This window comes from Electrophorus electricus, chromosome 14 (genome assembly GCF_041902795.1).
Source record: "Electrophorus electricus isolate QZ-2024a chromosome 14, ASM4190279v1, whole genome shotgun sequence".
Classification (NCBI taxonomy): domain Eukaryota; kingdom Metazoa; phylum Chordata; class Actinopteri; order Gymnotiformes; family Gymnotidae; genus Electrophorus; species Electrophorus electricus.
The window spans coordinates 9,107,023-9,130,477 of NC_137510.1; the positions used below are offsets into that span (position 1 = coordinate 9,107,023).

At 39.2% G+C, this 23,455-nt stretch overlaps 1 protein-coding gene across 2 annotated transcripts; it reads right to left on the bottom strand.

The window, feature by feature from the left end:
- Positions 1-1,422: 1,422 nt before the first annotated feature.
- Positions 1,423-11,498, bottom strand: tecrl2a (trans-2,3-enoyl-CoA reductase-like 2a). 2 transcript variants are annotated; one of them, XM_027021530.3, is made up of 13 exons: positions 11,275-11,498; positions 7,724-7,774; positions 7,380-7,431; positions 7,079-7,123; positions 6,368-6,471; positions 5,808-5,923; positions 5,596-5,701; positions 5,313-5,385; positions 5,176-5,219; positions 4,698-4,755; positions 4,512-4,600; positions 3,706-3,751; positions 1,423-3,214 (listed from the first exon to the last, which is right to left on the bottom strand). In XM_027021530.3, exons 1-13 carry the CDS (start codon positions 11,296-11,298, stop codon positions 3,087-3,089), a joined length of 936 nt encoding a protein of 311 aa, XP_026877331.2. In that variant the 5' UTR covers positions 11,299-11,498; the 3' UTR covers positions 1,423-3,086. The 2 variants fall into 2 exon arrangements, with proteins under 2 accessions (XP_026877331.2, XP_035386800.1); XM_035530907.2 differs by having other exon boundaries at positions 4,512-4,603.
- Between the last annotated feature and the right edge of the window lie 11,957 nt (positions 11,499-23,455).

The following is a 23,455-nucleotide window of genomic DNA, read 5'->3' on the forward strand; positions in this document are numbered from 1 at the left end:
CTCCTGACAGTTCTTTTTCTATTTTTTCTTGTCTGTCTGACTCACTGGAAGTCCTGCCCCTGCCATTGTGTAGTTACAGTGATGCTTGAAAATTTGTGAAGCCACTGCTCTCCAAAAAGAACACTGCTGCCAGTCTGCAGTTTACTAAAGATCACATGGACAAATTAGAAGGCTATTTGAACAATGTTTTGTGGACTGATGAGACCAAAATTAAATGTTGGTTTCAATAAAAAGCATTATGTTTAGAAAAAGGAAAATACTGTATTCCAGCATAAAAATCTCATCCCCGCTGTGAAACACAGTGGTGGTAGTATCTGGGTTCGGACCTATTTTCCTGCACCTGGACCAGGATGGCTTGTCATCATTGATGGAACAATGAATTCTAAATGATACCAGCAAATTCTAAAGGAAACTGTCGGGCCATCTGTATATGAGCTGAATCTCAAAAGAATGTCAGTCATGCAGCAAGACAATGACCTTAGGCACACAAGTCGTACTAAAGAATGGATAAAAAAGAATAAAGTTAAGTTTTTGGAATGGCCAGGTCTTGACCTTAATCCAAAACAAATGTTGTGGAAGGACCTGAAGTAAGCAGTTCATGTGAGGAAACCCACTAATATCACTGACTTGGAGCTGTTTTGTAAAGAGAAATGAGCTAAAATTCCTCCAAGTGGATGTGCAAGACTAATCATCAATTACTGAAAACGTTTAGTTGCTGTTATTGCTGCACAAGGGGTTCACACCAGATACTGAAAGCAAAGGTACACATACTTTTTGTTGCTCACAGATATGTACTATTGGATAATGTTCCCCAGTAAATAAATGACAGAGTCTAATATTTGGTCTGATTGTTTGATTTGGTTATCTTTATCTAGTGTTTGACAAGCCTGTGAAGTTTTAGGTCAAATTTATGCACATATATAAAAACTTCTAAAGAGTTCACAAACTTTCAAGCACCAATGTAACTGATTAGACAATTCAGAAGCTGGGGTTGCCTCCATATGTGAGTTGAGCCAATAGAACCTACAGCGACAGAAACAAGCGAGATGTACATGGCCATTATCATGGTTGGTTGCCCTGTCTTTCGGCAGTTGATCTCAGACCTTCACAGTCAGGCCAATTTATATCAAACAAACAAAAAATCATTATTAACAAACCATCTGTTGCAAATGATTATTAAACCATTTGCACCAGATGGTAGGGTCTGGGCTAATGAGTTGCCTATTCACACAGAAACACAAACATATAAACATACAAAATGGTTCATCACAACCAAAATTGTTTATAGAATACAAAGCTGAACAGAGCAGCTCTGTGTGGTCAGCATGTGGGTCTCATTGCATGTATGAGCAGAAGGAACCCACCCCAGTCTTGCAGCTTCCTGTGGGGAACTCTATAATGATTGTGATTCAGTATGGCAGGGTTAGGCTCGCTTGCTCTCATCTTCCTGCTACTCCTGTACAACCAGGAGAACAGAAATATTGAAAAGTCCTTCCCAGGATTTTGACCCAAACATTTGGTCTTGCTAATTAGCTCAGGGCAGCAAATAGAACACTGCTGGAAAAGCTTTGGACAAAAACCTGCTGATGCACCCAAGGAGGCTAGGATGAAACACGCTGGATTCGGACAAAAACCAAGACAAAAGAGTTTTGAGGTTCTTCTTTGGTGTTATGAGTTTATTTTCTAATGCATTCTGCTTCACTCTTTCCCTGCTTGGCCTTCTGTAGTGATGCAAGTACACCTATACTAAACTACATAGCCAAAAAGATATCAAATGAGGTAGCATGCCAGTACTTACTAATAGCAGTATTGATTCACTTTTGTGAATAAATAGACTTGCTGCTATGAAATATATTGCCTTATGTGACATTATTGCAAACCACAGATAAATGGTTTATTTTTCTGGAAATGTGGAAATGCACAATAGACTTATAAATGTTAGATATATTTAGTTTCCTAACATGCAGTATTTACTACATATGGCTGATAACATAGAAAATATTATTAAGATTGTTGTTCCTTGTTTTCTGATGTTAAAGCATTAAATACAGACAAACAACATAAATACACATTATAAAACAAGTAAACTAAGTATATAGTATGGGAAATTTTCATATGTTAATGGCTAATTTATAATAACATTGTGCTCCTTGGGAATGTCCTAAAATTACAACAGTAACTGCACTAGTAGAAGTATAGTGAACAATAAAAAGCAAAAACGTATTAGTTGTAAAAGGAACTATTGTACAAATAGTTAAATTGTCTAAACCTATTAAAGCATAGGTTTTATTTGTTTTATTAGCTTGTGTTTGTATTAAAGCATGTCATGATATACTCTTGTTGCTTTACATTACAGTTTTATTCAAACAAAACAGAGCTGCCAGGAAGCTTGTTAATAAGAAACTCGGCAGTGTCCTAAGAGACCTTCTTTCTCTCCCAATAGATACATAACACACACACACACGCACACACGCACACAAGCACGCACACACGGGCGCGCGCGCGCGCACACACACACACACACACACACACACACACACACACACGGGCGTGCACGCGCACACACACACACACACACACACGGGCGTGCGCGCGCACACACACACACACACACACGCACCTACTGTAAAATACCGGTATTCCAAGGCCACAGAAGCCATAGAACTAAACACAAAATACCTCAGACACCCAGAAACCATTAACATTTCTTAATTTATCTCACATTGTTTCTACAGTCCCTAGTTATTACTTAAGCTCTCTCTTTATCTATATAGATGTTAATATTTTCAGAAAATATTTAGTTAATATTTGCTTCTGGGCTCTTATGGCTCCTGGTAGTCACAGTCCCTCTGGTTCTCTCTGCTCCATTTTATACATGTTTTATACATGTTCTTCACACGAGGCATAAAGTTCTTTTAGTTTCCATGGAGTTCCCCAGAGGAAGATCATGAGAGTCTGCATCATTGCAGCTGGGTAGTCCTGAAACTCTACCCAGGACTGGGACTGCCATGTTGCCACAGGGTGCACTGGGTACTGTTTTAATCTCAGAAGAAAGAGGCATCCTGAAGAGCAATTAGTGTTCACTGTCAGAGCACAAAAGGAAGGATGGGCATGCGGAAGGTGGGGTAATCCTTAAACTCCCTGGTGTAGGCCCTGTGTTTCCCCTTAGCCCATATCGTCATCTGAACAAATCCTATCAGTGTGAAGAGAACAACTGCCAAAGAGTCCAAATGAGAGAATTACACTCACACTATATACAAACATAAATATCCCCCCATATATATATATATATATATATATATATATATATATATATATATATATATATATATATATATATATATATAGAGAGCGAGAGCGAGAGAGAGAGAGAGAGAGAGAGAGAGAGCGCGAGAGAGAGAGACAGAGAGAGTTCAAATTGATACATAAAGGTTTCTAGAGAAACAGGATGTTCATTTCTATCTGAAGACCTCTGTCCAAAACACTGTTTCTCTAGAAACCTACATATATTCTACAAAATGAGCAAATATGTAGAAAATGTAGCATTTTTTCAAGGAAAGATGTTTTTCCACTCATAAGGATGAAAAAGTGTCTAAAACCAATCTTTTAAAAATATTAACACAAGTTTAAGAAGCAATAATATCATATCACTATATGTTATAATAATATCATGCTTATGGTAGCTGAGTATTGCTAATAACTCACCTGGAACACACTGAGTCATGATGGAAAAGCCTACCCAGACTCCTACCTGCAGTTCATTGGAGAATACAGTCAAGAATGAGGGTTGCGTTTCATACAACCAAGTGTTTAGCTGTTGGCACTCAGCCACATCCTTCTTGCACAAACACAAACACTCAGGTGCTGGCTGCTCATGTTTTCTTGCACAAAGTGCTAGATCGGGTCCAGAGTAATCTTAAAACTAATTAAGAAACATATCCCATTTGAATAATTAATAAAGGCCTGAAAATTTGTCAACTCTTTGGTGCAAACAAAGTTTAGGACCTTCACCAGCACTTTATGGGGAAAACCTTGCTTTAAAATGTTCAAAGAAAGAGCTTCAGAAGAAAATCTCCTAAGACTGTAAATGAACTAGAGTGAACTGAGGCGAATGTTGCAGAACATTCTATGGCAGTGAATCCTGGTTCTGGAGATCTACCTCCCTGCTGAATTTAGCTCTATCCCTAATCCACCACACCTGATCCATCCAATTACTCTCTGCAGCCCCTTGTTAGCTGGATCAGGTGAGAGAAGTTTGGTTTGGAGATGAAACCTGCTGGAAGGCAAATATAAAACCAAGGGATTATGGCCACTGTTCTACAGGCATCCATTCTAAATCCTGAAGGAACCACAGCACTACAGTTAAGTATTTTCCCACCCTCTTTTAAAGCAGGGAGATTACTAAATTGCAGTCATTTTTCTGTAGGTACAAGCAGGTATGGGATAACAACGCAACATTTGGGGTCACTTGTGTTTGAAGAACGTTACATTGGTATATTGAAGACTCTGACCTCGTATGTGTAGTTAGGACAGGACACGAAGAAGAAGAGCCAGGTAAAAGGGTTTTTAGATGGGTGAGGGAACCGTCGGCACTTAGCTCCTACTAACCAAATGCAAAAGAACATGAACATTTATGTTCTATAATCTGCATTGAAACATTTACTGGTTGAGCTGATATTTGTTTATTGGCCTCCTACCTCCTCCTTTTAAGCTGCTAAGTGACCAGTGAATAGAGAAATTACCTGCCTCACACAACTGGAAGAAAAGTAGCAAAATTAATGTTTAATGTGAGCCAACTCTAAACATACAGTGGGCATTTAAAAGAATATTCCAGAAATGTTTAACATTATCTTTGTGTATCACATCTGTAGAGTATGGTTGATTTATCACAGACAATAACTTTTACAGGCTTCCCTGTATGTAGGAAAAAATGGACAAATCTCTTTCTCCAAACCCAGTGGAAACCTATGAACAGTTGATGATATCTTTCTCAAGAAGTGCCCTTATGCCTACATTATAGGTGTGTTTGTTTCAGCCAGATTCCCATTCTTTTCTAAGAACAGGAAAACATTATGAAATTATTTCCCATGAAAATTGACCATAACTTACAGATGTAATAAATAGAGATTAGATGGAATGATACTGAAATGTTACTGAAGTGAAAATGTTACTCACTGCAAAGATAATTATTGCATAGTTGACCTGTCTCTCACCAAATGCTGAAAAATAATTTATACATGTGTTTAGTAAAATAATGATCTGGTCTTCAAGAGACATGAGGAAAAAATGTTTAGAAGTGTCGAGCCACTCACATGGTGGGGTGTAGAGTGGGTGGTTGATGTAATAAGCCAGCCATGCAGAAAAACCCCAGTAATAAACACAGTTCTGTAAAATCAACATGTACATGAGCGAATAAACCTTAAAACATATGCAACATATTACTTATCCTTTAGGTAAATCACTGTTTAGTGAAGCAGCAACCATTTGGTATATTGAGTGACTCAGAATATGACTTTGAAGTGGGAGTATTTATGAGAGAGCTATACTATTTTCAGTGCTGAAGCTAAAAGATATTTCAGCAGTGGGAATACATACCCTTATAATGGTTTTTAGAGGCATTGTGCCATGGGAGAATCGGTGCACGAATATTGTCTCCACCAGCCTCTTGATGTAGTGGAAAGTATGACAAGCACAAGCCAGGCTGAGGACACCAGAGACAGAGTCAAAATGGGTGAGACAAGGAGGTGCGAATGATCAGAATCACCTGTTAGCTGTGTGAGTAAAGAGCCAGTGATGAGGGAGCACACCTGACCACAGGATGGGGGCTGGTGCTGAAGGCATATTTATGGGCATAGATGTGGGGAAGCCGGAAGTAGAAGAGGAGGTATATTAAGAGAGGTCCTGCATACTCTGACATAAACACCTGGAGATGACAAATGGCATCCTGCTAAAGTCTGGGATCAGACATGTAATCTCATTTAATCAAGCCCAAGAGTAATGATCCACGGTAGCGTCTTGGTCATAACTGGAATTATGGCAAATATATACAGCAAAGTCTGATTATTCAGTTATTCACTTTTATTTATGTTTCATTCATATTTTTAAATTTGAGCTTTATGCTATTTGGCATTGTTAGGCAGCCTTATTGAGATCAGAACCCACACTCTTACTGAGTAAATTATACCAAGACTAATGTCATCCAGCACTATTTATACACAATACTTACATAGACTCTATTAAACAGATACATTTTGATGGTGGATGGAAAAGGTGGTCAGAAATGTTCCATATGACTACTGATTATATTCAGGAGACATTCATTAGTAGTGCATCATCATGTTCATTTCAATAGCACCCCTGTTCTTACCATTGTCCAGCCTAACTGTGGACCCAGGTCTCTAAAATACAAAACTGCTGTGGTTCCAACTGGGAGATTCTGTAAAACTTCATCATCTTTAAGCTGGTTTCCCACTGAAAAAAATGCAAAACATATAGCTTTACCCAGTTTTGAATAGTTTGACATTCAATTTTTTGACAATCATTCATCACAAAACATCTTAAATCCAGTCATTGATTTTTTTAAAGCCACCAAATCAGCATTTTGAAGATCCTTTCATACTTAATAAAACTGTAGTGTTTTGTCAATGTATTGTTTTTAAATTATTATTATTTTAATTGATGCTATGATTATAGTCTGTGCCAATGGAACAAAAAATCATATAAAAGAGAATGTCTTCAGCGCTTTCCTCAGAGGAATACACAGCTGCTTCTGGAGCAGGTGAATTCATTTTATATGAGTTCATTGTGTATGAATCTCAAGTTGACCTTTAAAACCTGCTATATAGATGACACAAAAGATTAATGGAAGAATCATTTTTAGATGTCTTCTGGGAAGATGTTAACCCATATAATGATTTCAAATGAAGACTCTTTCTTACAGCTTGTGTTCACTGCCTAAGCTTATCTTGACTACAGCACCACACATCTGGTTATCTTTATAAGTTATGTTAATAGGATGCTTTTATTCTATTTATTCTATTTTATTCTTTAATTCTTTAATAAAATGTCTTGTACTCACTGGGATGTAGTTTCAGGGCTTGTCTTGCTGGATACCACTGTGGATCTGAGATGAATGAATAGTCAACAGAAACGATGTCACACAAAACACACACACACACACACACACACACACACACACACACACACACATATATATATATATATATATAGTAATAATCAATAATAATGCATTTTTATACAATTGTTATTATGATTTCTGTACTAAACCAAAATTCTAATTATGTTCTGTTGTAAGATATAGTGTCATATGCATCTGACTAATATGGCAATGAGAAATTCATCAATGAACAGAATCTTACATGACTTGTGGAACAGTGCTTTAATGTCAGCAATGGTTGACTGAGGTTCAACCTGTATACACACATGTTGATTTGTCACACAAAGGTTAAGCTTATTCCTAGGGCAGCATAACTGGCTTCATATTGAGAATGTAAACTTGGTTTGGAAAAACAGTTTATTTTGTTGTTCTTCTTCTTGCACTGAAATATTCTATATGTTCCCAATAATGGTACTGGAGTTTGCTAACTGTATGATGAAGTGTTTTGCCTGCCATAACACACCAGGTTCAGTTTGTTAGCTAATGACCACAGCTTTTGTTTTTTTTGTATGCAAAAGAATTTAATTCCTGTTCATCTCTGCTTACCTTGTCCAAAAAGCAAAACTGTCTTTTTGTTTTAGCATCCAGAATCTCCACCTAAACGAATACAAGTATTATTTTAGATCATCAAGGAGACAGTTGTACTACATCATGTTAACTCCATCATCATAAATCAGACTGATTTAGAGAGAGCTTGAGGGACCTGGATAGGGTCACTTAACTCCACTCTGTCATACCCTATATTAAAATAGGTACCACTTCAAACTAAGGTCCAAGTAGGGATATTTATCTCTCCAAGAGATGTTAGGGATGAACAGTAAATAAACTGGTAGAAACAGACAAACTTTACAGCCTAAAATTAGTTTTGCAGAGCTGGCACAGCTGGTAATTCATTTCTGAACACGTTATCAGCTGTGTAACTATTACATCCTACCTGCTTCATCCTGTCACGGAGTACAAGTGCAGAACACTGCGGTCAAAGTAAACATCTCCCAACAGCTTAAAGCTCTGGATACAGACAGCACCTCAGTAAACATGTCCCAACAGTTTAAGGCTATGGACACGGACAGTACCTCAGTAGCGCGCATCGCCCTATTTAGCCTTAATAAGTGACTCACGAGTCAAACGTTAGTCTCCGAGTTTAGGAAAATATAGATCATTGGCGAATAGTTTCTCCCGGATTAGGCCCTAGTTTATCGCATATTTATCACATCTATCAGTACGCAGTAGAAAAAAACGAATCTTGTGCATCCCTTTAGGCGAGCTCTCAGTCTCACGGTTGCATCGGGTTGCCATGCAGTTGTTTTTAATCTCAGTTAGAGGATGTCGTGGGTTGATTTATGGTATATGTATAGGGCTCGGAAAGCAAAGCAATTTGCACTGAAAGCACCACAGGTCCAGAGATCAGCAGAACTGTCATGCTTAACCTTCTATTAGATACCCGAATATCTGCAGTATGCCCAGATAAGAAGATGGAACACACAATAGCTCAAATCTAGTTTTGAAAGACCCACAGCACAGCACTGCTCATTTGAGTGTTCATCCTTGCTCAACACACCATATTCTATCCAGAATATTCCTCTGTGAGAAGAGGTGTACAAAACTCTAGGGGCACTAGTCTACAACACCATCATCCCATGTTGCATTCTTTTGACTCAAGACACCAGAGAACTCAAGGCTACCTGATAATTTGAGTGGTTATTTGAAGAAATGCTTTAATGGATGACTGTAATGTAAATTGATGGCTGACGTTCCAAGAGTAAAGCATCTCCTTAGATCCCTGTCTTTGCTAATTAGCTGGGTGATTCAAAAATGTGGCACAATACTAATATTAATTTACTGAACCTGACCAGGTGAGTTAGAGTAGAGAATGACACTTAATCTTGCTGTACACTGGTCCTCCATGGTGTCGGCTATGCTGTATACAGTGTGAAGAACACTCTGAGAGACCTTTAGTTAAACTCCTACACAAATATCCCTCTCTAAACTGCAATACTGTGAGGGGAGTATCTATCTGCTTACACCTCAGGTGAGTATTTTGCCTGAACACACTACTTTAAGGGAGAAGAGTCTGTCCTCTGGATGGCCCCATGCGCTGGAGTGTCATCACAGTCGGGATCTTTGTGTAAAACATTAAGTACAACATGATGATGTGACCTAGCAAAGACTCTTAAAAGGCCTCGTATGTCTAATTATCAAAGATGTAGTGCTCATTCACTGTGAGATCCAGGGCCCTGCTGATACTGTTCATAGAGGGTGAGAGAGGAAGAATGAAGAGAGGTTGAGAAAGGGAGAGGAGAGGGTGCGAGGAAGGGTGTACTCAGAAGAGATGTAGAGAGGGATAGATAGAGAAGGGAGAGGGTAAGAGGGAGAGATGGATAGAGAGAGGGAGAGAGTGCAGAGGGAGGGAGAAGGTGCAGAGAGGATGAGAGGAAGTGGCAGAGGGAAAGGGAAAGAGAGAGAGAGAGAGAGAGAGAGAGAGAGTGAAAGGAAGAGCCAAAAGGGAATGAGACAACTGCTCTATAGAAGTACTTAATGGATTCTTTGATTAGAATAAATTTGATTATATTTAAAAAATCTACATGGATTTAGCTGATTATCTTAAAAAATCTTGATGAGTTTCTCTTTTGAAATATAATACAAACATAATCTTTCCTGAATTTGAAAGATTGAGTGGAAAGTGAGTGTTCGTAAAAGCAGAAATGCTCCCAGCAGCTCCACTTGTTCAAACTCTTGTTCTCTGTAGCAAATCAAAGCAGCATCCCACATAAATGATCACACATTTTTTAACCAGTCCACAGAATACAGCAGTCACCCACGCTGACATCAAACAGAAGCCTCTGCACATGGTCAAAGGGTTGGATCGTAAAGCTGTCGCAATTTCAGTCATGCAGAGTAATCGATGAAAGTGCTCGCACTAATTTCAGAGTGCTGGCTGCTGGGCTGCCTGTGCTAAATCTGCTCTGCCTCTGGGCTGAGGGAACGCAGGAGTAATGATGAGGGGTGGAGTGGAGTGTGACCAGTGCCCTGTTGGGTGGGAACAGAGCCAGGGCCCAACTCTCTCACTGTAGGCCTTGTTCTGCCTAGCAATACATTAATTTGAATTAAATAAACCTTATTACCCATGTTGTGAATGGCAGTTCTATTTCTTACTTGTTTGAATTTTTTTTTAATGAAGATTGATCTCCAGTGTTTGGCGTATCAGACTATGAATGCATGCTGATTTGCTGATATCTCTGGCTGCCCCCTGCCACTCGTTTGACACTCCCACCCGCCACCATGCAGGAGAAGTTCCTTGAGAAAGAGCAACTCCACTGCCGGTGGCACTGATACATCTGACTACAAACTGACAGAGCGTGGGGTCAAAAATACCGCAAGACCTCACAGCGAAGATATACCCAGATTAGCTATAGAGGTCTAAGACAGTTTCTTTAATTAAAACTGCTTCCTGTAGACCAATGGGACTTCTGAAAAATAAGTATCTCAAAATAATAGCACATTTTGCAAAACAACATTTGCTGTGGCATTGAAATAGACCTTGCTTTGCCATGACAGTGTGATATGTCCCTGTATAATTCCCATAACGTATTTGCTACAGTGCTGTCATCACCAAAGCCTGCAATTTGGTGCAATATTTCCCTTCAGCAAAGAAGCTTACAAGGCATGACACTTCTCCAGACAAATCTAGCTCGTCCTCATGTCACTAAGTGATGCTACCTAAAATGTTCCTAACCTTTCCCAGACTGAGCTCACAGCAGGGCTTCAGTCAGAAAGCAGATTAACCCCACAGAAAAGCTTTACTACACTGCACACTATAAAATTATATGAAGATCATTACAAGGTACAGCTATATCTGGCAAAGCTCATCTCTGATCAAATACACTATAATTTTATCTCAAACAAAACCTCACTTTTATTTAAATGGACAATGGGTTTAAATGAGTAAGTTGGCAAACTCCACTGAACATGTGCTTTAGGTTTCCAGCAAAGTTTAAGATATGACTATAAAACAAGTCATTGAACTTTTAAATGCTCACTGTTTCTCCTTAGTGAATTTCAGTGAATTGCAAATTTGATTATTTGACATTTTGTCTTACCTCAAAAAATGTTGTTCTGCTCATTTTGAGGGTGCCTTCTGCTTCTCCTTCAACTCGTTTAGAGAACAATGTCTTATACTGCTTAGAGAACAATGTCTTATATCCAGACAATCCCACCGATCATTCTTCCCTCGCTCTCTTTCTCTAACTCTCTCTCACTCTCCCCCTCTCTCCCAGAACTAAGGACAGACAGCATATAGATCTGAAACCAGACTCTCTCTCTCTTTCTCTCTCTTTTCCTGACTCTCTCTTTCTCTCTCTTTTCCTGACTCTCTCTTTCTCTCTGCCTCTCTCTCTCTCTCATATGAGCTGAGGCACCCCGGGGAAGCCCCTTGCTGGGGTAAAAATAGATACATCCTCTCTACTTCTGCTCAGGAATGCATTATGATCCACTTGTTGGCAGACTGGTGACAGTGAAAGAACAGAACACAACGCTTTACAAAAATGTCATAAAGTGAAATAGAGATTACTGTATTCATATAGAAATATAACTGAGACTGCATGTTTATTTTTCCTAATTTTGTGGCAGCAAAGCACCTTTAAATCTTTGTGATATGAAAAACAAAATTAGTGATTTAGAAGTGTATTTTAATTCGTGTTTTGTGTAGTTTACATAAGGGGAGAACACAAGTTCCTTGGTGGTTAATTTCCAACCATGAATGATATTTAATGGATATAATGGGTAACTCCTGCCACAACTATTTAACCAAAATAGACTTAACAAAACGAAACTGCAACAAAACTATGCGCAAATGGATTAAAAGAATCTCTCATAATCAGATGAAATAAGTAAATCCATCTAGAAATAGACTATTTTCAGAAAATGTGCTCATAAAATAATTAATCTCATAGGGAGATAGATTGAAAATATTTGAATCACTGTTGAGATTCAAAATATAACTCAGGTTAAGAAAATGACCCAGAGTCCAGCCTGAGACCAAAAAGCCTTACTGAAGATGAATTAAATATTCATTGCAACATGTCAGAAATATCATATAGCCTAAGGGGCCTGTCTCACATACAACTGAATAAGGTGAAATGTCCTGTATGCATACATGCATAAACTGTTTCTGTTCTCTGAATACCAAGATGAATAAAATATTCTGCAGCTACGATAAATGTTGTACATATGAAATGTATTTTTGATTTAGTTAGCAAAACCATGTTAATCTAGATTCCAAACATATTAAATAACTCATAGATTTTTAAATAAATTATCAAGTGAAAACTGTACCAAAATCCTACTGAAGCCCAGCCCCCTCTTTGAAGGTCCCCTTAAGGCTTATAAGATCATTATTCCCACTTCCCTTTGTATGTTTTGAGCATCAGATACAGTAAAAGCGCAATTAAAGACTCCTCACTGTGGGATAGAAGTTGGGGCTGGGCTTGGAGATGAGGTCAGATCACTGGAGCTACACACCTGGTCCTCCACTCCAGCATGTCATTCTGCTCCTTTACTGCTCTGGCAGGAGCTATGCAACCTGGAGTTCTTTGTGCCATTTATGCATTTCTGTGGCATTAGGCACCATGCCAGGCAAGTGCCCTGGTAACAGTATTCCACAGTGCAGCTAAAACTGTCTGAAGCATAGAGAAGGGACTAACTGGAGGATTGATGTGAACACTTCTGCCACCCCTCCTCCCTGTGATGTACAACATTTGCATTGCATACATAATGAAAGCACTTACAGGATTGTAAAGGTGTTCTTAATCTTATTACACAGCCTTCCAAGGTAATATACAGCACCTTGCTTTAGTGTAGAGCTTCCAATCACTCTGTCAGCTTGTGTTTTGTGATAATGAGCAGCTGGCTGTGTGTTATCACTTATCTGTTGTGTTTTAGGTGACTGAAAAAAAAGTTACGTTTAACATTTTCTTGAAAGTTGGAAAGGACAGTGCGCAAGGTCCTGACTTATCGTTGATCTGTCTTATACACAGACCTCTGTATGGATAAGTTCAAGCTGTTTTATTTACTGCTCAGCACTGTGTGTGAAAGTAAGAGTCTGATCTGAACGAGTTCCTGTGTGTTTCATGTGTGTATATGTGTATGCATCTGAATTGGGAGGTGTGCTGTACAGTGCACTGTGCTTTCTATATGGAAAAGGAATTCTTCTGTTGGTTCTTGTTCTTTTGAACAAGTAGTGCTTCTCAGCCCTTGGATGGGAGAGCTGTCAAGCACTAGTCAGACTTGGCCTGGCTTTCTCTTACATGCTGTATACGAGGCAGGAGTGGAGACACTTGGTCTCAGCCTAGTCAGTGCAGTATGAGCTGAGCACATTCTAAAGTACAGATCAAACTAGCATTGCCCAGAGTAGTTCAGTGTCCCCTGCAAGCATAGGAATCTTGGAGTAACAGCACCTTCTGCTGGGGTCAGTCGACATTACAAGTCATTACAACAGGTTAAAATAATATATTTTGTACTAGTGCATCCCTATCAAGCCATAGTATGGTAGGCAATATGTCAAAAATAAAACGCACAACTACATGATATTGTACCCGTTTTCAACATGACTCTAGGGTCATCGGGGACTTTATAGCAGTGTGTTCAATATACCATTCAAGTTGTTTTGTTTTTTTTGTTTGTTTTGTTTTGTTTTGTTAGGCTCATTTTAGCATTTTAGCATTTCATCCATGTATTAGGAATGTTCAGATTCAGGTGCTGTTTGTTCCAGAAACTCACCTGTTACACAGAGTCTAGCGGTCACTGGGGTTAATCCCAAATGAGTGAAATCCCCTTTCATACCACTGGTTGAGCAAAAGAGCTTCTGAATAGCAAACCTATTTCATTTGAATATCTTCAATATATGATAAATGATTTCTCAGTGAGGTTTTATGTAATTATGTGTTTGTCTCATGTGAGCCAGTCTCTTCCCTCAACTGATCTGTGGCTCACAAAAATGGCCACAAGATTTCCCTCAAGGTCACTGGAGTCTCTATCAACTTTTCTATCAAATGGAATCATCTGTCATTACACTGTGGCTGCCACTGCAGGCACATCTGTGGGCTTTGTGCCACCTTAGCCCATTCCCGACGACACATGGGCAGTGGCCCGGGAGAGTGGAGTGGTGGAACTCGGTTGAAGAGATCCCTTTCCTTGAAGGCAGTCTGGACACTTGAGGTAAAATGACTAGGAAGGATTCTGCCATCAAAAATTTCTTTATCTGTGTAGAATTGCAAGGGCTCAGCAGAAGTTCGCTTTTTCCTCTTTCTCTTTCTCTTTTTCTCTCTCTTTATCTCTCTCTCTCTCTTTCTCTGTCTGTCAAACACAAAAGCACTTCCATTCCACACAGACATACATAAATACATACTTAGAATAGTTTCAGCAAAATTAATCAAATGGAAATAAATGGTTGTGTTTGGGTAAAGTATTATTAGGCTAAAAGAATTACCCAGAAATAATCTATGAAAAATACAAGACATGTCAATCAAATGTCAAACATGAATGTTTTTCTGCAAATCTGGAATTGTAATTTTATAGTTATTACATTCGCCACAGGGGGGAAATATTATTGTTTCAACAGCTGCTTAAAAAGCTTTAATAGACTGCAGCATTAGATATTTTTACCTTCAACCTACTGCAGAATGAAATTTTGTGAAGGGTGTGCTAATATGTATAGCACAAAGACAACTAATATTGATATTGTTTTTTCCATGTCATGTCCACATGCAGAAGCACGTTGTGAGTTTTACAACAGATGTCATGTTGAAGTGCATCAAAAGTTGGAATCTGTCTTCATGCATGCTAGCTGGATGAAAAACACTTCTCAAATTACACAGGAGATCATTTCTGCCTTTATCAAACCATTCACACCAAGAAAAAAGGCTTGAAATGTGAATTTTTTAAAGGTAGCAGGCCAAAATCCCGGAAGGTAGACTGTAGGTTTAATAGTCCATCACCAATATGTCATACTAAAACCCAGATAAAACAATTGTGTTCTGCTGAACCCATTGTTCATTTTAGGTAACTTTGAAACTTTGGGCTAACAAAGGAAAATGAATATAATATAAAATGTTTTAGTCATAGGTTTGATTTGCATAATGCCTTTTCATAATAGCCTTCAGTGATAATGAAGGAGGTTCCATTGTAGTTTTGGATTTTAAATTCAGAATTGGGGAAAAATGTTCTGGCATTTTTGACAGCCAGAATTTGTTGTTGTCATCTTTGGTGTCAGAATCACTATAGTACTGAATTTATTAGAACATGCTTCTCTATATCTAAACCTGGATAGTCCAGAGCTGAATGTGAAATGGCTCCTTACTCCCTAGCTACTGCACAACAACATATGGCATGAGCTAATGAGTTCTGCAACCTGAGTAGTGCTTCAAATATTTATATTGTGAGCCGTGATTCAGATTCAGCCAGAAAAGAAATTGGGAATTGGAAATATTTTTATTCAGTGAACCAAATGATTACAGAAAGCTAATACTTATTACTTATGACTTTAATAATACTGCTATTAATAAAAAAACTATTATTGTTGTTGTTGTATTTATTCATTCATTCATTCATCTTTTAAACTGCTTAATCCAGTTCAGCATCATGTGGAGTGGAGCCTATCTTGGCAGCACAGAGCAGAATGCAGGAACCAAGACTGGACAGGCACCAGTCCAGCACAGGGCACTGGATGTATGAAACAGCACTGATAACCACTGAGTACTGCACCGCCCACTATTTATTTATTTACAGGCACAAATCACTTAAGGATATATGAGGAATAACACCCAAAACACAAAAAGAATAAACATCAAAATAAACTCAATAAATACAGAATATAAAATAGTTACATAAATCAAAACAAATAAAATTATTTGATCAAGACATGAAAACAGTGAACAAACAAAGGAATAAATACATTAGTTACTGCTTTAATGTTTGACCAAGTGTTATGCTGGTGATGGTGCTCTCCTACTGGGATATACTGAAGCAGTGATTTCAGGAGGGGCTGTCTGGCATCTACGCCTTGCCTTTATGTTCCACGTTTCTGATATAACTGTATATAACTGCTGAGCTTTTCTTGCTGCTCTTTGATTTAATAGACATCTCTGCTGCCGTTTCTCTCTCATATATTTTTAATAAAGCTTTGTGGCTCACTTTGAATTTAAATTGCCATAAATCTGTTAAAGTTGACAATAGCTGGGTTGGTTGTCTTAGCAGTCACCAAAAAGATCAGAGATTGTTTAAAGGTTCTAAAGGACTGCAATACTGCACAGGTGAGTAATTCTGATATTGCTCAACTGCATTAGACACTAGGGCTAATTGTGGCATGTGGTCTGTTGTGATGAACAGCATTACACTCCTCAATGGCATGGGGGTTATTCATATTTGTAGTTCTTGGCAACCTCAGAATGAAACCAAATCCTGCAATGATACTACTGTGACTCTTGGAGAAAGTTTAGCATAAAACACACTTGGCTCCTCTTACAAGCACTTTGTTTGAAACCAAATTATTATCCCCAAAGTGGAAATGGCTATTTTAGGTCTGAAACTCTTCATATAGCCATTTTTAATAGTCGTGATTTATGAGGTTCAACTACACTTTGTGTCGTTTAATTTGTGAGTTCTCTAATCTTTCCCATCTTGAAAACTGGCTAAAGATGTTTGGCTCACAGGTCACCTCATATATTACACCCCCAGTGGAACAGGAAGCTGTGTTTGGCCAACATTAGAGAGGCCAACATTTTCCCTCAAGTAACATGTTTTGGGGAAAATCTCAACATTTTTTCCTTCTGAATGTTTTTTTTTTTTCTGAGATGCTTTTTTTCCTTGAATTTTTTTTAAATGTCACTAAAAATGTTTCATTTTACTCACATTATCAGTATAAGATCAAGCTGCTAAAAACAAAGACATTTTTCTTAGTCTTTTTGACTCATCTTTACCAAGGGTACTAATAATTCTGGAGGGTACTGTGTATATAGATCTAAGTGACTCTGAAGAACAGATGGGACTTCCCAAGGGCATATATACTCTGCAGCATTTCTGAGTGTGACTCCTCAAAGGTGCTTCCCGGCTGCAAGTGCTACGGAATTAAATTTTCATGGTGGGCATGGGAAAAGTTAATTGCTGTCTCATCGTCCTGTCGCTGGGAGCTACGTGAATAAGAACTGCTGACATGGCAATAGAGCCAGTCATTTCTTCCTGTGTCACTTTCTCTTGGCATCACAATAAAGGAATTAACTTAATTTCTTAATCTATGCTAAAGGTGGAGGCGATTGAGTTGGTGGATAGCCCTAAGAGGCCCTCTCTTCAAGGGGACACTTTATTGGACCTTTTGCTGGCAGGGAAAAAGAGCATTTTGCAGTGTATATCAATGGGTGTGCATGTGCATACACAAGTGTGGAAAGTAGCTCTTCAACTACTTGACAGGTTGACAGAGCTGACGTGGGTTCAGGCAGAAGATAAGAGCACATATTCACCTCCCTACATCCCAGACCTGAGAGAGCATAGTCAGTTTCTCTTTACATTTATTTGTGCAATTTCAGTGTGTTTCTGAGATAGAGATTTTGTTTTTATTTTAAATATTGCTTTCCTCCACCTTAGTTTAGCATTCTCTCCAGGTATCACACCAGTTTCACCATTGCAAAGAGCATAGTCATCCAAGTGGATCAAGAAGTATAGCTAATGTGCTTAGTGCCAAATTCTCACAATCATGCTGGTGTTAAAATCATCTTAAATCAGAGAATGTGTTCAGTGTGATACCATGTGACATTGCTGAAGTTGGGGGGTGGGGGTTGGGGATTGAAGTATGAACTTTTTAAATGCCATCGACTAGTCCCTGCATTTTATCCTATTATATGGTATTGGAGCATCAATGTTGCATTTCATAATCACTCTATCACTTGGTCAGCTATAATTTTGCACAAATTGTACATTCCACAATCATAATTTTCTTTCACAACAAACAGAAGGTGAATTGGGTGTGAGGACTGTTCATGTATTTCATGCATTCATGAGTTTTCATCTGGTGGGCTGAAGCAAATAAACTCTACATTCCAGAGAGAGGATGACAGAGAGGTCTCAACAGACTAGTAAGTTATGCACGAACCAATGGATTACTTTATTGCCAGATTTCTTACCGCCTGGCCTAGAAAAGGCATTTGCTCTTCCAATTGTCAAAGCACACATGAGGAATTAAACTAGATATATTTCAATTAAGTTGACATTAGCTAACAAACAGTGAATGATATATCAGGGATATTTGGTGATACAAGTGCATCTGCTAGCCCACCTCTAAATAATTTTTTGATAACTGCAGAGAATAGGGTAGTGTATGTCCTTGAGTGGTACGAGGATGTATGGTGGCATGAATGCTTTATAGCTATCTAAATAGTCTACTGGCTGTACTTACCTCGACTATTATGTTTTTTACTTACATTAATGCATGTTCTGCCCTTAGTTTTCTAGCTAGCTATATAACCCAAGCCACATTTCAACATATGTATTGCATACACTGAGAAGACACAACATTACACAAGACACAAGAGGTGCATTGAATAACATTGATTACCCTGTTACAATGTCACATGTCAAGTGGTGAGATATATTAGGCAGTAAGTGAACAGTCAGTTCTTGAAGTTGATGTGTTAGAAGCAGAGCAAGCACCCGAGGGCCTTGGGCATGAGCCAAATTGTGATGGCTACATGGCTCAGACATTTTTAAAATGACAGGTCTTGTGGGGCATTCCTGGTATGTTAGTTAGTGCCTACTAAAAGTGCTCCAAGGTGATCCAGCAACAAGTTCATGGGTGCCCAAGGCTCAATAATGCACTTCAGGAGTGAAGGCTGGCCTGACTGGTCTGATCCAATAGAAGCACTACTGTAGCACAAACTGCTGAAAATGTTAATGCTGACTATGATTGAAAGGTGTAAGAACACAAAATGCATTGCAGCTTGCTGTTTATGGGACCGCATAGCCAAAAACCAGCCAGAATGCCTATGCTGACCTACGTCCACCACCAGCAGATTAAGTTGAAACTGTGGTCATGTGATAGTTTAACCATAACAATAAAGAGAAGTATGATGATCATTTTAAAAATAGTGACACTGATGACACTGACAGACACTATGAATATAAAGTAGGTGAGTGCCTTATGAAGTGCAATGGATAGCTGCAGCAGACTGAACTACATGGGGTTCATAACACATGGTGCAGGAAGTTCTTGAGAACTGACAGCAGCCTGATTTAGTAAGTGAATTGCTCTAAGATTAAAGCTGTTCCACAGTCTGGGCGTTTAGCTTGTGACTGGAGTGTAACGCCTGCCAGATGGTAAAATGGTTAACAGGTGATGGAAAGGGTTGCTGGAATCCTTGCATATATTAAGGGCTTTTTGTAAGTAGCATATCTTATAAAGGTCCTCTAACTGACATACCATGTCAGGATGCTTTCCGTGGTACACCACAGGTACACCACAGGTACACCACAGGTACACCTGCAGCTGTTGGGGTTTATTCCAATTGTGTCTCTGTAGTTTTACTTTGTGTGGTAGAGGTGTACTGTGGTGTATTTGTTGTTTAGCTATCCTCCCCCAATTTTCCCATTAGTTCAGTTCCCCTTTCTGCTTGTTTATTGGGTGCAAGTGTTTATAAAGACTGCACCATGATAGTTAATTAAGTGTTAATTAAGACTGCATCATTATAATTAATTTTCTCTGGTTCCTCCGTGCTGATGCTACATTGGTATAATAAGTAGGATGCAACCGGTGAGCTAGCACTGCAGCAACCCAGGCATTTCGAGGTTTAGAAAACATCTTGGGGTTAGGACCAATATCTGTTCACCCCACCTCCCTCTTCCTTGTAAATCTTGGGAGTAAACATAACAATGCAAGCTGTGTGAACCGGAGTTAGACCCTGAGTTAACTTTGGTGTCAAGTCTCTACAAAGTGTGCACACTTGCCAAATTACAGAGGGACATACCACACATTTTCCCCTAGCGCAGCATGCTAATTTTTCTAACCCCTGGTTACCTGAGTGCAATACAACAGTAACTTTTACTCTCACATTATTCACCTGTTATGATGAAGTTCATCTTACCGACATTCAACTAGCAAACTACTAGCATTAATGTTATTGTGGATCCTGCAGTAACCCAAGTAACATCAATTATTTTCTAGAAAATTACATGTAATATATTACCTCAGCCTTTAGCATCAGCTAGTGCTAAAAGGCTAAAGAAATTCATAGGTAGCGTAATTATTTTTACATTTTCATCATCTGCAGTTTAGTCTCACACAGGTGGTACTGATCCCTCTTTTAGGGAAAAGGTTTGGTGCCAGTCCTACGTTTTGACCCAGGTTGGAAAAGCAATCAGTGGATAGAACACATGTACAGGTTTTTGCTGACTGTGCTGGCCCATGCAGCCAACAGAGCAATTTCCACTCACAGCTTTGATATAATGATGGTGGGTATGGTGCGTGAAAGGAAAATAATAATAAAAAAAAAAATACAAGGAGCACATTTGCAAAGGTCATTCTCAAGCTGTGGCTGGAGATACTCAGTTTTGGGGGTGGTATAATGCTAATGAATCCCCTTTTGACTTAGAAAGGGGAGCCAAATTTTGTTTTTAGTCCATGGATTCTGACGAAGGCAGCCCACAAAAACTTACTACACAGTTTTGGTTTGGTAGGCACAGAAGATACATAAATATGTGTGCATAAGAACTGAAACATCAGTTTCATAATATATCCCCTTTAAAACAATATAAATACAGTTTTGTGCTTAATAACCACTTGAAAAAAAAGACTAACACTCTTCCAAACTCTAGGGCTGTCCTGGAAGAAAAAAACTATTTCTTGTTCGGCTCATATCATTCAGGTCCCGAGCCAGAATGAAAAGATCTGGCAACACCGCATGACAAAGTGCATGACAAAGAAGGGACCACCACAGCAGCTGCATGCCCCACTGAAGTCTCATTTGAGTGCACCAATGGAGAGGGTCCCCTTGTACATCCTGGGCCCCTTTCCCACCAGTGAGACCAGGAACCACTATGTCCCCGTGGCCATGGACTATTTCAGTAAGTGGTCTGAGGCATACATGGACCAGAATGCAGCTATGTTTGTGGAACAGGTGGTGGCGAAGTTCTTCTGCCAGTTTGGGGTGCCAGAGGAGCTGCACAACATCCAGTACTGCAACTTTGAGATGGTGGTCAAGGCAACCAGATGGGTGTCTGATAGACTCAGATTATGCCATCAAAAGAAGTATGGCCTCATGGAGCATTTCAACTGAAAACTGAAAACTGCTCCACCATGCAGACACATCAAGGTTTACTCCAGCTCTCCTGACATTTGGCTGTGATCTCAGGATGCCCAGAGAACCTTTCAGCTGTCTGCCAAGGTCAGAGGAGAACAGCACACCTAAAGTGTGGTGTGCTGAGCAGCTCAGCCACTGTCTCCAGGCTGTCTACCAGTTCACCATGAATCACCAGGGTGACCTATGCTTACCAAAAATGAGCCTACGAGTATGAAGGGATGAGCTTCTATAACAAGAAGGAGCGCAAGAGCGAAGTAGTATCTTAGGTGCAGGTGTGGCGTTGAACTGTTGTGGTCCATAGGGACTGGCTCACCCTGTTCTGGCCCTGTAAGAGAGAGACTTAGTCAGGCCTTGAGGCTGAGCGAAAGGGAGGGACACTGTAGTGCCGAGGGTTTAGCCCCACGATGGGACTGGAGGTGTCTGCTGCTGAGTGGACAAATCACAGCACTTGTCTTGGCCAGGAAGGTGGGCAGACTGAGACTTCATCTACAGAGAGGCTGTGAGCAGCGTGTACTTCAGGGACTGTACAGGCTGTGTGGGGCGCCAGAACAAACAGTATAGACAGTCCTTTGGTGTTAATATTGTTATGTTTAAGCCCAGTTTAGAATTGTTTTGTAATGCATGTGGAGTTTATCTGTCATATAGTATTCCCTAGTATGGCATTATATATTCCTCAAATGCAATTCATGAAATGTTTGTTGCAAAAACTTTGTTGACAAGTTTTTGTTGAACCTTTTATGTCATGTGTCTATCCTGGCTTGCGAACAAAACTAAAAGAAAATGTTAAAACATTGTCTTGTACATGTTGGAATTGATTGTGGCTAAATGACTGACTAAACCAGCATGTCACTTTCTTTAGGAGTACCCATAATCTCAAGAGTCCTATCACTCTAAAACTAGAGCCCTGTCCAGTATTTTTACATGAGCCACGCAGTGAAAATAAACATAGCTCTACGGGTCTAGATGGCCATCCAAATATCTGTCAGTGTTGAATCACAGCCTGTACAGCCTGCCAGGATCTGTGTGGTTTGATGGCATTTCTCTGTGGAACTGCTGCTACAGTGACAATGAAAGCTACTGCCCTGCATATGTTTGTGGTGAACTGATTTACCAAGTCTTCTTTTTTTATTACCCAATTACCATGCCATCTCACTCCATGTTTACATATAAACATTTTTTCTATATTCCTTTATGTTTGCCAGTATCCATACTGTTCTGAGATCTGTGAGTTTGGACGTTTATCTCTACAAAAAAAGAGGCTTCTACAAAAAAGATACAGAAGATGAAGGTATTCTTTCAGAAACCTTGGAACTGGAGCATTTACTTTTCTGGAAGTTTAAAAAACAAACAAACCCACAGACACTCATGGCAAGTCATGGTGTAATGGTATGGAGTCAGCATGGGTTCAGTGATATGAGTTATGATCATTATCTGCTAGAGCAAGTATCACCTCAGACACTATCTCCCATCCCATGATAATCATGCACTGAGGCTGCAGGGAACCACAGCTTGGCCAGCACCTTTCTACCATCTTATATTCACTCTCTGTCTGAAGGGAGGGGGATTACAACAGAAAATATTAAAGTGGTTTTTAGTCCATATTAACAGAGATTTGCTTACAAAACTCCCATAAATTTGTTATAGATTTTAAGATTGTGGGAGCTCTCAAATCACAGTATTAGCTGCCCAGATGAAAGTTCTCAAATACAGCCATGCTACATTGTACATAGAGTACTGGTTAGTTGTATGGAATCAAGCAGTGATTCTCCAGATTAAATTTATTTGTACATAACTTCACTATGCAACAGGATAATGATTGAAAACAACCTTTATGCCTTGGTTATTTAATTAGATGGGAATTACAGAATTACTTAGTGCCATATTTTCCAACAATTTACAAGTTCTTGGTATTTACTTTGAAGTTACAGAAAAAGCCCGTGTA